This window comes from Chiloscyllium plagiosum, chromosome 22, assembly GCF_004010195.1.
Source record: "Chiloscyllium plagiosum isolate BGI_BamShark_2017 chromosome 22, ASM401019v2, whole genome shotgun sequence".
Classification (NCBI taxonomy): domain Eukaryota; kingdom Metazoa; phylum Chordata; class Chondrichthyes; order Orectolobiformes; family Hemiscylliidae; genus Chiloscyllium; species Chiloscyllium plagiosum.
Genome location: NC_057731.1, coordinates 12,434,448 through 12,451,312, shown reverse-complemented (window position 1 = coordinate 12,451,312; position 16,865 = coordinate 12,434,448). Strand labels below are relative to the sequence as shown.

The 16,865-nt window shown below is 39.5% G+C and overlaps 1 protein-coding gene across 2 annotated transcripts in view; it reads right to left on the bottom strand.

Moving 5' to 3' along the window:
* The window catches only part of lipf (lipase, gastric), a 47,545-nt gene that overhangs the window by 23,125 nt on the left and 7,555 nt on the right, over window positions 1-16,865 (bottom strand). The window contains exons 2-4 of one of the 2 annotated variants that reach the window (XM_043712403.1): window positions 11,131-11,199; window positions 10,094-10,214; window positions 3,913-4,027 (exon numbers count right to left, since the gene is read on the bottom strand). In XM_043712403.1, coding sequence (XP_043568338.1) covers window positions 3,913-4,027; window positions 10,094-10,207 — 229 coding nt within the window. In that variant the 5' untranslated portion in view covers window positions 10,208-10,214; window positions 11,131-11,199. The remainder of the gene's footprint in view (window positions 1-3,912; window positions 4,028-10,093; window positions 10,215-11,130; window positions 11,200-16,865) is intronic. The other variant, XM_043712404.1, reaches the window with a different exon arrangement.

Here is a 16,865-nt window from a genome sequence, read left to right as displayed (position 1 = left end):
TACCACCACCCTCTGTCTTCTACCTTTGAGCCAGTTCTGTAACCAAATGGCTTGTTCTCCCTGTATTCCATGAGATCTAACCTTGCTAATCAGTCTCCCATGGGGGACCTTGTCGAACACCTTACTGAAGTTCATATAGATCACATCTACTGCTCTGCCTTCATCAATCCTCTTTGTTACTTCTTCAAAAAGCTCAATTAACTTTGTGAGACATGATTTCCCATGCACAAAGCCATGTTGACTATCCCTAATCAGTCCTTGCCTTTCTAAATACATGTACATCCTGTCCCTCAGGATTCCCTCCAACAACTTGCCCACCACTGAGGTCAGGCTCTCTGGCCTATAGTTCCCTGGTGTCTTTACCGCCCTTCTTAAACAGTGGCACCACGTTTGCCAACCTCCAGTTGGTACACGAGTTCTCAGGTACACCTGATCAGGTCCTGGGGATTTATCCATGTTTACCCGTTTCAAGACATCCAGCACTTCCTCGTCTGTAATCTGGACATTTTTCAAGATGTCACCATCTATTTCCCTAGAGTCTGTATCTTCCATACCCTTTGCCACAGTAAATACTGATGCAAAATATTCATTTAGTATCTCCCCCATTTTCTGCGGCTCCACACAAAGGCTGTACAGGTGACCCCACTACACTATACACACTCACACACAAGCATACACACTCTTATACATACACACAGCCTCTCACAGGCTTATACTCTGTCATGCTCACACACACACACACACACACACACACACAGTCTCATGTGCACTCACACAAACTCTCGCTCTCTCTCCCTCACACACATTCAAAAGTCTATGGGGTGAATTTGCATTTGCAGATACACTCTACTCTTGCTCATGATGCACACAACCTGCAGGCAGTCAATCCATATAACATTTTATAAATTCCTACTTTGGAAATTACATTTTTTTAGATTACATTACATTATAGCGTGGAAACAGGCCCTTCGGCCCAACAAGTCCACACCGACCCGCCGAAGCGCAACCCACCCAATCCCCTATATTTACCCCTTTACCTAACGCTATGGGCAATTTAGCATGGCCAATTCACCTGACCTGCACATCTTTGGACTGTGGGAGGAAACCGGAGCACCCAGAGGAAACTCACGCAGACACGGGGAGAACGTGCAAACTCCACACAGTCAGTCGCCTGAGGCGGGAATTGAACCCGGGTCTCTGGCACTGTGAGGCAGCAGTGCTAACCACTGTGCCACCGTGCCGCCCACAAATAGAACAAATTTGACTCAAGATTGGAATACAGACAGACTCTAACTTCACGCCTTTAATATAATGCCTGAGTTGAGATGTCACTTTTTTTTATATAAAACCTTAAGTTATTTTGAGAATGTGACGTAAAAGTAGTTCTGGGATTTACATATTTACCTGCAACTCATTCTAAAAGATGAAAGTCTTAAAATGATATATTGAACAAACTTAGATTGCTGTTAAGTACATGATACTGATCTTTTGTTATAAATTCTGTGTCTAATGATCATGCCCCCCACTAGTTACCTGGAAGAAGCAGTGCTCCAAAGCTGGTACTTCCAAATAAACATGTTGGACTGTAACCTGGCGTTGTGTGATTTTAAAGTTAGTATTGAAATAAATAGAAGAAATGAATAGACATTGTCAAAAGATTTTCTTCAAAGTTAGCATTTTTAAAAGTGAGGGGGGTTTTGGTCTGCCCAAGTCGTCTGGCTCCGCCACAATACATATTGTGTATTTGAGGCAATATGCATGTGGAGACTGCCACCCAGTAATATCACAGAAGAACGTGTGAGAACAACAAAAAAAGATGAAACCCAGGCGTAGTCTGGTGTCCAGACAGGAATCCAAGCAAAAGGTAATTGAAGGTTATACTGGGACAAATCGGGTGGAATTTAACACTTAGCACAGACACAAGCTTATAAATATATTCTTTTGTAATTTACTTTGTGATGATTTGTCTCAATTGCAGTTTGGTTTGAGGAAATAATAGATACAAGAATTTTAACGTGTAATTCAGCTTTTTTTTAACATTCAAATTGCACAATATTTTTATACATCACAATTTTAATAATTATCATTTGAGATAAAGCTTCAGATTCATACCTTATGTCATATTTCAAAATATCCTATCAACCCAATATACTAATCTCCAGATATTGTTAAAATCTTTTTGTAAAAAGGTAATAAAACTTGACAATTTATTATTGTTGAACCTGAAAATATATTGGATAGAGAGTCCTTCATTGACCAATTACCAGGAAATCCATTGGTCCTATTACATGCACAACAAGGCCAATGAACTAGATTAGGAGCAGAAGAAGTGGGGACAGGAGGAATGTGAAGGAACCTGAAGTGTAAAACCAAATCGGTTCTCACTGGCTGGAAATACTTCCATCCCTAAACGAAAAGGTTGAGGGTACAAGGCACAATTCAGAAACATTGAACACAATTCAGGTTGCCACACTGCTTCTGCAGAGGGGGCTACACTGGCAGAGGTGATGCCTATCCTGCTTTTGCAGGTAGACAGAGTTCCAATAGCACTATTAATGGAACAGAGTCACTAACCAACATTTACTCCTCCATCCATATTACCACGCAGGTTAAGTGGTCATTTATCTCATTGCTGTTTCAGGGATTTGCTATGTGTAAATCTGTTGTGACATTGCTCAGCATTTTAATAAGGAGTTCACCATTGGCCATGAAACGCAATATAAAATGCAAACAAGTTCCTTCTTTCAGTGCACAATTTATTGATTTCCAAGGGATTAATTAATATTCTATATTTAGAAAGTTAATATTTTTCCTTTATTCTCACTTCCTTTTTTGTAATTCCAATGTTATCTTTTGTCATTTTGCATTGCTACTTCCTGAAGGGCAGCTAGAGATGGGCTATAAATGCTAAAAATGTGACCAACACTTGCATCTCATGAATGTGTTAAAGAATGAAACCCTCTATTTACATGCAAGTGAAACTTTTAATACTCCCATTCGCAGCAGCCTCACAGCGCCAGGGACCTGGGTTCGATTCTAGTCTTGGGCAACTGTGTGGAGTTTGCATATTCTCCCAGTGTCTGCGTGGGTTTCCTCCGGGTGCTCTGGTTTCCTCCCACAGCCCAAAGATGTGCAGGTCAGGTGAATTGGCAATGCTAAATTGCCCATGGTGTTAGGTACATTAGTCAGAGGGAAATGGGTCTGGGGAGGTTAATCTTCGGAGGGTTGGTGTGGACTTGTTGGGTCGAAGGGCCTGTTTCCACACAGTGGGAAATCTAATCTAATCTAATGAGTTTGGAATGGCAAATTATCACTGGCATGTAATTTTTGGGTAAATCCAGTTCATCAGATTCATTCAAAATAATAATGAGTTTAAGTTTGCTTCTTGGTTGCATTACAGTCTCACCTGCAACTTCAGAAATCCTCTGTTTTGAGGATCTCCTCAATCCCCAAGCACCCTTCTCCCAAGTCCCTCCCTAAACACCCCTATCTTGCAATTAGATACGTTTTTTTTAAACTCTTTCTTGAACAGTCCAAGTAGTTGTTGTAAGCCATTCCAAAGGTTCTGCTCCATATTCTGCCAACATCTTTTTACTGTCAGCAATAAATTTATCTATAGGTACACAAAACCTGCACTGTTTGCCTTCTGTATGTTTAATGTAAGACTCGAAATAAGCAGTTTACTATTGCTTTTAGATAGATATGTTACTTGCAGTTCATAACACAGCAATATTTTACCATTATCTCAAAAAAGTACAAATCTTGCTTTCAGCATCAAAACAGGATATACAATCCAATGAATGAGCTTTGAATTAGAGTTCAAAATGAATTAGAGCTGAAAAATGTGTAACCTCAGTGTATTGAATTTAAACACTTCTTACTGAAACCACCAAATTACCATCTAGCAGTTACCTTCATTAGTTCCTGCCAGTCCATGAGGAATTCTGTTTACGCTGAGGATATATCCATCTTCAGTCACCACATCATACTCTTCACTTGGGTAACCATGGTAGGAGATAAGCTGAGGCTGAGAAAGCAGAAAGCACAATTAGTCACCTTCTTTTAAAAATTGGAAAGCAAAAACATGGAAGTGAAAATAAAAAGACACTGGCTGGGTCAGAACATTGTGAAAGCTGTAATACCCAGAATAATTAACGGAAATACATCAGTAATGAATCAATGAAAAACCCGAGGGCTCGTGCTCCAAAAGATCAAATATTGTTAGAATTATTGGACTTGCAATGATTTTGAGCAAAAGTTTATTCAAAACTACTAGCAGCTTGTATCTAAATGAATGGAACCACTATATGCAAAGAAAAGTACCTCTCTTGACAGCTGTATTACTGTTAAACCATTATACTAAAAGTGCTGATTCCACTCAAATGAACTAACAGATCTGTAACTTAATTCAACATCAAATGCCAAGACTTGGTCAGTGATGGGTATCTCCATTGATGGGAATCTATTTTTGCCCCTACTTTATCCCAATAGCACTCAAATCCTGAGGGAGCCACTGTCACCTCAAGGTTGAGCTGTCTTCACGATCTCCCCTGGTACTGTATAGCATCTTTGTACGTTTCTATGCGATACAAGTGTCATGATTGTAACAAGGTCAGCCAGGTGGACCTCAGAATAGGAGTTATCTGATTGGGGTTGTTAATTTGGCTTCTGTGGAGTTATTTCAAAAAGCATTCCAAGAGTTCATACAACTGCCCTGTTTGGAAAACCGCAATTGTACTCTTTCTGTATTGGCTGACTTGTAGTCATGTGATCTCAACCTCTGCTGTAAACACCTTAATGCGCAGTGTGTGGCAGATATTAACTGCTTAGAGCATGCAACATGGTGCCACAGAGGTGCAACTGAAAACAGAGAGCTTGAGTTGAAGAGATAGCTACTGAAAGAAATAGCAAAGTCATAAAAAAAGTCTGCAACTGGGTGGATAAAAATGGTCCTGCCCTCAGGGAGCCAACATTGAATGAATGATATTTGTTCAACAGAGCTCAAGGGGATATCAGCAAGTGACAGCACTAATAGGATTCAGTTGAATCTTATGAGTGTGCACAAATAGGATTGTCTTGGGTACTCTCATAACAAAATCCAACTGCTAAGGGGACAGAAATTTGCTCAAGAATTTATCGCCAATCTCAGATGTTCCCATAGGAATCAATGCTAAAACTTGACTTAGCTTCTGTTCTGCATCTTTAACAAAAAAAATTTAAAACATTATGCCTGTGCCACAAATTCCCACATTGGTAAATCAAACAAAGTATTTTAAAATTAAGTAAAAATGTAATATTCTACAACACTAAGCTTGACCACACTCCATCTCATGGCAAAAGTTGAGCGGACTCCCAGGATTATCTGCATTGACTGATGTCTGCACATAGATGACGGCTTAGGCCTCTGTTTCATTTCAAGTGGGCAGTAAGCACCCATGGGCAGAACCAGAAGCAAAAGGAAATCGAAGCCGGGAGCCTGAAGGTAAGAAACAAGACACGAGAATGGTTGCTGCATTCCAAGGCAAGGCAATGTTAAGCAAAAATAATGTTAAGCAGTGCAATGTTAAATGAGGATTCCCTTTACTATGACGTCAATGACAAAGTCACGTTCCAGTGTGACTCCAGTAAGACAGACTTGGGCAATTCTAATGTAGCACGATCCAACTAGTTGCATTCGAATGAAGAGACAATGAAGATGAATAAATGACAGGTGGAGATGGAACCAGAGAGAGAAAACAGCAGGTGGGCAGACAAAGGAATGAGTAATGGTGAGTCAAAAAGTGTGGTGCTTATGCTCAAAAGATCGACTCTCCTGCTCCTTGGATGCTGCCCAACTGGCTGTGCTTTTCCAGCACCACACTGAATTCCAGCAACTGCAGTCCTCACTTTCTCCTAATGAATAATGGTGAGCGCGAGAGGAAGGAAAGATACTAAATCAGATTCTTCATGGGTGAAAACGGGTTAGCTGTGGTAATGATAGCCCATGTAAATGACAAGGCCTGGTGCATAGGGGTTAGGGAAGGACATGGAAGGTGGTGCTCAGGCCCTAAAATTATTGAATTTTATGTCTCGTCCAAAAGACTGCAAGATTTCCAAGCAGAAAGTGAGATGCTCTCCTTCCAGCTTACACAGAGCTTCACTAGAGCATTGCAGCAAGACTAACAGAGATGTTGAAGCTAGAAGGAGAATATAAGGACGGCAGATGCTGGAGATCAAAGTGTGGCACTGGAAAAGCACAGCAGGTCAGGCAGCATCCAAGCAGCAGAAGAATCAAAGTTTCAGGCATAAACCCTTCGTCAGTGATGAGAAAGATGTTGGCCAGGAACAGTGTTGAAGAGGTAGGCAACTGGAAATTCGAGTCACTTTTGCAGTCAGAATGTAGGTGTTCCACTATGTAGAGGAGAACGTATTGTCAGCAGTGTCTACAGTAGACTAGATTGAATGAAGTGTAGGTAAAACCACTACTTCACCTGAAAGGTGGTTAAGGATGGTGAGGAGGAAGGAAGTAAACAGGCAGGTATTGTACCTTCTGCAATTGCTTGGGAAGGTGCAGCAGAAGAGGAGTGGACCAGCATGTTCCAGAGGGAACAGTCCTGTGGAAGGTTGACAAGGGCGGAGAGGTGAATGTGTGCCTGGTGGTGGCATCCCACTGGGAGTGACATAAATGGCAGTTTGTGGATACTGGTTGGGCAAAAAATGAGCATATAGATTAGAATGGTGCTGGAAAAGCACAGCAGTTCAGGAGCAAAAAAAAAACAAAAAATAAAAAAATCGACATTTCGGGCAAAAGCCCTTCATCAGGAATACTGTATTTCTGATGAAGGGCTTTTACCCGAAACGTCAATTTTCCTGCTCCTCCGATGCTGCCTGAACTGCTGTGCTTTTCCAGCACCAATCTAATCTAGACTCTGGTTTCCAGCATCTGCAGTCATTTTTTTTACCTAGTAAATGAGGATTGGGAAACCCCATCAGTTCTGTGGACAGTGGATGACAAGCAGTGAGGGCAGAAATGTGGGAGATAGATTGGACTTGACTGAGGGCCCTGACAACCATAGGGGTTGGGAAATCCTTGGCTGAGGTAAAACATACTGCCAGATCTGCCGAGTATGTCCAATTATTTCTGTTTTTAATTCAGATATCCAGCACCCACAGTTCTTTGTTTTCAGTTCTTGGACATTGTCTTTGCTTGTGAATTCTCTAATCAATACTTGCTTAGGAACAATATAGTACCAATACATCCCCAACCAGCCTTTTGAAAGTATCTTTCTCAAGCTGTTTCTAACTGCTCCTAATTATCCAAAATAAAGCTCATTACTTCACTTGTAGAGATATCTGGATGTGAATTACAAGCAAGGGAAGCAGATGTACACAGTCAACATGTTTCAAGTTGATTCCTCCCTATAAAGAATGCTGCAGAATCAAGAAATGTGAAATCTTTCAGATTCAATTTAAAAAACAGCTAGAAAAACTCTTTAGAAGTCATTTACCCTGCAGTGACAATCAATGTGGAAGATTAGCACCTTACTCAAAACGGTGCAAAAGGATGCAATTCTCCAAGTGCTGCAGAAAGAAATGTTGATAGATGACCTAAAACCATCAAAGACACAACTGTGGTTGCAAGAGAGCGCTGGGCGTACAGAGATGAACAGATAGCACAAATAGTGTCTTGTACAAAGGAAATAGAGTTAATTATCCCAATCCCTACAAGGTGATGAGGGGAAATCTGGAAGCACATCCATGCAAATCACCAGGAATTGAGTATAGTCTAAGAAATGTGAGTGAAGTGCTACATTGGCCAAGCATGAGCAATGAGATTAAGGACACAACCAGGCACTGCACTGCAGTGCTTGGAACAAATACCAGGCTTAGCATACTCAAACCATTTGTGACACATGACACCCCAAATAAATCATAGATGAAGCTTAGAATAGACCTCTTCACACTCATAAGAACTTGTTGACTACTATTCTGACCAGTGGGATTGTAGAATGCCTGAAAGCACACTTCAGTCATTACTGCATTCATGCATGGCGATAACCAACAACAGACCTCAATCCACAAGCAAATAATTCAGCCGCTTTATAAGGATTGGGAAATTCAACATCTCACATCATTTCCAAATTATTTGTAGTCTAATGGAAAGACTGAGACAGCAATGATTATCATCAAAGGTATCAGAAACATTAAAAAAAACTAAGCATAATGAACAAAGGGATCCGAAACAAAAAATAAATCAAGCAAATCCAGAACAGGTTTGTGTAAGACAATTCGAGTGAAGAAACACCTACTGAGGAAATGAAAAGTAGTTCAATTCAAAGACCAATGTCATGCTGAATATAAACTACTCTTCCAACAGCAAAAAAAAACTACTGAAGCCAAAAATACTAAGTTTGAGTGACAAAAACAATGTGAAACAACAGAGTCAAATTTTGATTTGATAGAACTGCTAAGTCATTGCCAGAGCCAAGCACCAGAAAACCAGTCACAGTGCAAATGTACAACGCTCTCAACAAAATTCAGCCCATGTGACAACTTCAGGCCTATGTGGAATAGTTGTCACTTTGATTCAACATAGTTAACAAGTGATGGTAGCCACAGATTCTATATACAAGAGAAGGTGTGCCTTCACTGCCAAAAGCAGATCACAAAGAAGTGATCTGAATCTAGATTCTGAATCTAATGGCCATTCTGTATTCTATGCAGGTGGTGCAGATCACGAAGAAGTGATCTCATCACCTGCACAGAAGACAGAATGGCCATTAGATTCAGAATTCCATTACGCTCCAGCAATAGAAATGGATCAACAACAACACTGATCACATCAACAATGTTGTCACAAGAATGGCACACATCAGTGAAGGAATGAGTAGATACCAGAGGAATAGTCAATAACAGTGTGCATGTGTATAGTTAGGAGACCAGCACAATTTAAAGGCGATGTATGCAATGCACGTGAGGAAACAGATGCAAGTTGAACTGAAAGTGAGCACACTTTGGTTGACAAATGACGATTTTCGTGGTCATCATGGACATTGCTAACTTGAGCAATGTGAAGAAGGAAATGATAGTGTATGCAAGTTTTAGAAGATTTTTCTGAAGAAAGAGGGTGTGATTGGAGAAATGCAATTGCACTCAGAGTGCTGGTTAGCCTGTGTTCATCATTTGACCTCGATCTTCACTAAGTATCTTTGTGTGCTGTCTATGGGAGCCATTAAACACACGTTACTGAAAAATACTCCTGTTTATGTTCTCTAAATTATTTTTCAAGAATATAAATAAGTGAGAACATTGTATAGTTCAGTGAGCCCTGATTAGCAGCTTCTTCAGTTTGTGATAGCTGGTCAATGTACCCCTGGGTGAGAGAAGGCAAACTTCAGCCAGGAATACCTGTTTGGATCACAAAACATGAACTCTTTTGGAAATAGGTGTAGAGAATGTGTACAGAACCCAGAATACAAGGTTCAGCTTTGATGCCCTCTGCAATTTGATGAACAATTGGCAAGAAAATCTGAATCAACAGGATTTAGAGTTTGCCTCAACCCTGTGGAACTTCTTCTAGTTCCTAACTAGTTCCTTTACTCTGCCTTCTTCCCCAGTAGTCTAAGATTATCCATCTTCCTCTGCTTCAACTAATTATTCAATTACTTCTACCTTGATTATGGCAAAGAACTCCAATCCAATATAAGAACATCTCTGCTAACCTCTCCTGCTGAGTAATTTTAATTTGACGCCAACTCATTAGGGACTGAGAGATTGACATATATATTGTTTATCTATTTACCCTGTCCTTTATATCAAGAGATATTTCGAACAAAACCAATGGAATCCTGCCCTGCAAGAAAATTGAAGATGAGATAACGGGGGGAAACAAGTGCAATATCAGAATTTCTGGAATAACATTTCCTTCACCTTATAATGTACATACGATATGTCCATGACACTACATATAACTTTACAAGCACTTTGAAAAAGTTTCAAAACCATGCATTTCCACAGAAAGTAGAAATGAAATACATTTTTTAAGTATCAGTTTTATGTATTAATGCTGAGCAATCTTGTTGGAAATTTATTGTCACCTAAATTAGCAACTTACAATATTCATAAATGCTTCAGGGTCCACCTTCAACTGATGTGGGGTTACCAGAATCTTTTTGCACACACACTCATCTTTCATTAGAAACAACAGCGCAAAAAACAGAAGGCTCATCTTTGATCTGCAAAAAAAAAAGTACACAAAATTGACTTATTTATCAAAACCAAACAAACAATTTACATTGTGGTGAAAGTGAAGCCACTCAGATAAATCACCAATGGTCACACTGTAGGGAACCAGATGTTATTAAAAGATCAGGTTTATATTATATATGCAAAATTAGGCAAAATGAAATTCTAAAAACTTCATTAATTCACTATCTGAAGGGGTGGTGGAAGCAGATTTAGTCATAACTCCAAAAGGAGAATTGGATATGTGTTTGTCACAGGGAAAAAAAAATCCAGGGCTATGGAGGAAAGAACAAGGGAGTAGGAGTAAATGGACAAAATCTTTCAAAGAGTCAGCACAGGAAAAATTGACCAAATGACGTCATTCTATGGTGTACGACAATGATAATAAGTAACATTTAATTTTCCAATTCGCTAACAGTTAAAACACTATATTGACAATTGGATGATCTTTTGAGATTACTTCTTTCAAGCAAGACAAACTCTATGGACAATTACAAAGACATTAATCCTGCAACAGGTGACAGCTGCAGAATCAATGCAATCTTTTGAAAGTTATAAAGTAAATATAATGTTGATTTTCCTAAAATGTACTGTACAAAACAGCTGTAAACATAAATAAGCTTTGAAAGAAAAATTAACTGCTGCTACCAGCTTGAATCCCAGTAGTATTTTATACAAAAACAAGCAGCAGTAAATGTGGAGATGTATATAATAATGCTAATTAAAATTCCTGCAAGTGAAATAAAAGGAGATATATCTTAGCAAACATCGCTATTGATATTTGGATGACATTTTATCACTAAACAATAAGTAGTCAACAACTACAAGCAGAAGCTATAACGAAAGGTAACATATAACTTAATAGAATAAAGTTAATAAAATATATCAAACTTAGTTACAACATACTTGGTGCGAAACTCGAATGATCCCAATCTGAATATGGCCAAGGCAGTAAAAAAAATCAACTTTGTTTATCTGAAAAGGAAGGAAACATACTAAATAGAAAACAATAAGAAAGAAAGCAAAACAAAAAGATTAGGGAACTTAGTTTAAGAGACAAGCTCGTTTTCTTGCCAGTGAGAACCTCTACTAATCACTACAAAGTAGGCATCTGTTCTTGAAATATCAACTCTATCTACAACTCTAAACATTTACGTAAATTTTAACATTTGTCCTCCTTTTGTATTCTTCTAAAAAAGGCTGTCTCACCGCTATTTCTAGATAAGCACCTGACAGTTAATCCATCTATTACCTTCACATCAAATTATGGAAACAAATGCTAGCACTCTGAGCAACAATTTATCAAGCTCTGATAAGTTAAATACCACTTGGCATAAACTTGTTATCATGCTGCTATCATTTGTATTAGCCTACGAGTTTACAAACATTGAGAAATAAAGCAGCAATCTGACTCAAAGTATTTGCGCCTCTGAAGGGTAAACCATTAACACACTAGTTGTACTGAATGGAGTGATTCCTCATTCTACCTTTTATACAACACCCATCACATGAAAGAGGAAGAACTGTTACCCTTGGCGCCAACTACAGCTTTCAGCAGACTGCCAGGGGAATAGCAATGAATTGTGTTAACCACATCAGATGATCCTAGTGTGATCAGAAGTCAAAACAAATTGGGTCCACTGCCAAGGAAGGTCCAAAGCGGATAACGGCTTCTTCTTAAAATAGAGTTTTGATGATCAACCATGTGATGGCAATGTAATGGAATTGCTCAATTAAGGGGAAAAGAAATGACATTCTAAATTTCCTAACTCAGATTACTGTTTTTCAAACACCAATAACATTTAGTGGTGCCCATGAGAACTAAGTTGACTGTGAATAGAGATAGTTAAAAATCACAACACCAGTTTATAGTCCAACAGGTTTATTTGAAAGCACTAGCTTTCAAAGCATTGCTCCTTCATCAGGTACCTGAAGGAGCAGTGCTCTGAAAGCTCAAGCTTCCAAATAAACCTATTGGAGTATAACCTGGTGTTGTGTGATTTTTAACTTTGTCCACCCCAGTCCAACACCAACTTCTCCACATTGCGAACAGAGAGACCGATGTCATACAGGCTGGAAACATTGAAGGTTATAAGAAACCATTTGAAATTTGAATTGTGGTACACCCAAGCAAATCATACAATACCAGACTGCTGTAACAGTTAAAATGAATCCTCAGCATCCCTTAAATGGGTCCCTGGAAATGCAGCAGGCATAGGAGATTGGGCCCTCGTACTTGTTCTGATTGTTTCATTGAATAAATTCCTGATATCAACTTGCCGATTTTACTTTCATTCAAAAAAGGCAAAAAACAAGCGCAGAATGTGTAATCACATAACCTCCTGTGTAGAGAAGCAAGTCTGTCTTTCAGCAAATCTAATCAGTTAAAGCTCAAGTTGAAGCTCAAGTTATTTTCTTCATTCACTGAAATCTTCTTCAGTCTTTTTCAGCATTATCTGGTTTCGAGAATTCACATTGCTCCGCTATTTCTGCAACACTAAATGCATGTCTGTTTGACAACCTCAACCTACACTTTTACCCCAGTTTCATCAATTTGTTGATTAGGTGGGTTGAAGGGGCATCATTAACCATTTCCAGATGATGTACAGCAAACTTTGTTTTAACCAGTATGTTATGAACTGGCACCTCCGATAAACTACAAAAATTATATACCCGAAATACTGAAAATTTACTGTATTGTTGCAATCTTTGTGATGTCTGAGTAGTTAGTTGCGAGTGTGAGTGAAAAGGTTGTCTGCTAAGTTTCACTTAAGGTAAAATTGCATTATTTACAGAATAAATTACTTACATAATAAACTATAACAGTGATGTGTATACTCCCTGCATTAAGTTCCAATTACATTGGACCTCGGTCAACCAGCATACTTCTGGACTCATAAGTCCATTTGTTTTACATCCTAAAGCAAACACTGTAAATCAGAGAGGGGGCAGATGTTCACAGGTAAAGGGACGGCTGGAAAATGGGAAGCCTTCAGAAATGAGATAACGAGGATCCAGAGAAAGTATATTCCTGCTAGGGTGAAAGGAAAGGCTGGTAGGTATAGGGAATGCTGGATGACTGAAGAAATTGAGGGTTTGATTAAGAAAAAGAAGGAAACATATGTAAGGTATAGACAGGATAGATCGAGTGAATCCTTAGAAGAGTATAAAGGCAGTAGGAGTATACTTAAGAGGGAAATCAGGAGAGCAAAAAGGGGACGTGAGGTAGCTTTGCCAAATTGAGTTATGGAAAATCCAAAGGGTTTTTACAAATACGATAAGGACAAAAGGGTAACTAGGGAGAGAATAGGGCCCCTCAAAGATCAGCAAGGCGGCTGTTGTGTGGAGCAGCAGAAAATGGGGGAGATACTAAATGAGTATTTTGCATCAGTATTTACTGTGAAAAAGGATATGGAAGATATAGAATGCAGGGAAATAGATGGCGACATCTTGAAAAATGTCCAGATTACAGAGGAGGAAGAGCTGGATGTCTTGAAACTCGTAAAGGTGGATAAATCTCCAGGACTTGTTCGGGTGTACCCTAGAACTCTGTGGGAAGCTAGAGAAGTGATTGCTGGGCCTCTTGCTGAGATATTTGTATCATCGATAGTCACAGATGAGGTGCCAGAAGACTGGAGATTGGCTAACGTGGTGCCACTGTTTAAGAAGGGTGGGCAAGTTGTTGGGAGGGAATCCTGAGGGACAGGATGTACATGCATTTGGAAAGGCAAGGACTGATTTGGGATAGTCAACATGGCTTTGTGCATGGGAAATCATGTCTCACAAAGTTGATTGAGTTTCTTGAAGTAACAAAGAGGATTGATGAAGGCAGAGCAGTAGATGTGATCTATATGGACTTCAGTAAGGCGTTCGACAAGGTTCCCCATGGAAGACTGATTAGCAAGGTTAAATCTCATGGAATACAGGGAGAACTAGCCATTTGGATACAGAACGAATATACATAAAAGTCCCAATAAGAAAACTCCCTTTAAAAATCAGTATAAATGGAACATAGGTTGAAGTTCAAGGGCAGAAAGAGAGAGAGAGAGTTTCTACACAGCTCACTGTTGAACTCCTCTACAGTGGACTTATACACTTAATGTTAAGGTCCTAGGGAGTGTTGCTGAACAAAGAGACCTTGGAGTGCAGGTTCATAGCTCCTTGAAAGTGGAGTCGCAGGTAGATAGGATAGTGTAGGTGGCCTTTGGTATGCTTTCTTTTATTGGTCAGAGTATTGAGTACAGGAGTTAGGAGGTCATGTTGCAGCTGTACAGGACTTTGGTTAGACCACTGTTGGAATAGTGCAATTCTGGTCTCCTTTCTATCGGAAAGATGTTGTGAAACTTGAAAGGGTTCAGAAAAGATTTACAAGGATGTTGCCAGGGTTGGAGGATTTGAGCTATAGGGAGAGGCTGAACAGGCTGGGCTGTTTCCCTGGAGCGGAGGCGGCTCAGGGGTGACCTTATAGAGGTTTACAAAATAATGAGGGGCATGGATAGGGTAAATAGACAAAGTCTTTTCCCTGGGGCCAAGGAGTCCAGAACTAGAGGGCACAGATTAGGGTGAGTGGGGAAAGATATAAAAGAGACATAAAGGGCAACCTTTTCCACACAGAGGGTGGTACATTATGGAATGTGCTGCCAGAGAGTGTGATGGAGGCTGGTACAATTGCAACATTTAAGAGGCATTTGGATGGGCATTTGAATAGGAAGGGTTTGGAGTGATATGGGCCAGGTGCTGGCAGGTGGGACTAGATTGGGTTGGGACATTTGATCAGTATGGATGGGTTGGACCGAAGGGTCCGTTTCCATGCTGTACATCTCAATGACTCTATGATCATCAGAAGAGTCTACTGCATACAGTATACTAGGTAACAATTTTCAAGTCCTTCGCGATGTTGCTCTTTTCATTAATCACCAAGCTCTGGCTGCATTCAAAACTCCATCTTTTTTGCTCTAAACAGATTGAAAATTCTGTATAATGTCTACATGGTTAATTAAACTTAATGAAATATCTTCCAGGATACCTTCAATAACTTCAGGCTTGCTTATTTATATTGCTAGACAATTTCTTCTGTGAAAGAAAATCTTATTCTGAATGACATCCTTGTTCATAGCTTGAATGAATGAAGTAACACTTCAGGAAAGCAAATTTGTAAAAAATGTTACCATTCACAAACTTAGATTCATGATGGTGACCTGCAAAATTGTCTACCAATATATATTTGCCAGCTTGAAACTATCAAAGCTAATCTTCCAAATACTCATTTCATGGGTGCAAAGATATGAAGAAACCATTCTCGAAATGATTCGTTTATCCGTACATTACTGTGCTACACTGTGTATAGCTATGCAACTCCCTTAAAATCATGCAGCTCAGTTAGCTCTTCCAAGATCTTTATTTTACATAAGCGTGTAGCATTTGCACATGTGTACCTGTAATTCTATTTGTAACTAGAAGAACTAGGTTAACTCATATCTGTCAAAGAAGAATATGGTAAGCAGTACTAACATTAGCTCATTTGTCTGCATTATATTTTGTCAAGGAATAGATATGTTCAGAAATGAATTTGTTAGAAGATTACACAGTACTGTTTTGCAGTTTCATGGCAGCAGATTTTAGTTTAGTCTGTAAATCTAACCTAATGCCATGATAAAGTTTAAAGCACAAAAGCCATCTATCAATAAGGTACAATCAAATCCATTTCACTTTTTTTGCCTTCTAAATGAACACTGGACTGGAGATAAGGACACCCTCTAAACATTTAATAAATGTTATTTACATAAACCAAACTCTAAATTAAGCACATGTAGAATATGATGACAATCAATTTTATTTGATTCAGAACTAGTGAAAAACCTCAGCATTTGTTCTTTTTGACCGCGGTATCACAATGTAGATGAATTAAAATCATATGCTATCACCATAAACCTTCAGATCTACCCTTTTTCAACACATCTACAGGTGCAAATATCCTACTAGTGTCAACACAACTCTTTGACGCATTACAAGTTGTCTTTTATTAGATGCCACAATGGCAGGATGGAATTTATAATTCACACATTGTAACTTTAATTTTACCAATGACAGTTATAAACATGCTGTAGAGGTGCCAGTGTTGGACTTGGATGGACGAAGACACATGCGCACACTCTCCCCCACACACACATTCACTCCTTCACATGCACGCGCACACAAGTCTATGAGGTGAATATGCATTTGCAGATAGAACATAGAAAAGTACAGCACAGAATAGGCCCTTTGGCTCACAATGTTGTGCCGAGGTTTAATCCTAATGTAAAATATAGTAACTTAACCTATGCACCCCTCAACTCACTGCTGTCCATGTGAATGGACAGCAGTCACTTAAATGTCCCCAATGACTCTGCTTCCACCACCACAGCTAGCAACACATTCCATGCAATCACAACTCTCTGCATAAAGGAGGTAAAAACAATGACTGCAGATGCTGGAAACCAGATTCTGGATCAGTGGTGCTGGAACAACACAGCAATTCAGGCAGCATCCGAGGAGCTTCGAAATCGACGTTTCAGGCAAAAGCCCTTCATCAGGAATAAAGGCAGAGAGCCTGAAGCGTGGAGAGATAAGCTAGAGGAGGGTGGGGGTGGGGATAGAGCAGC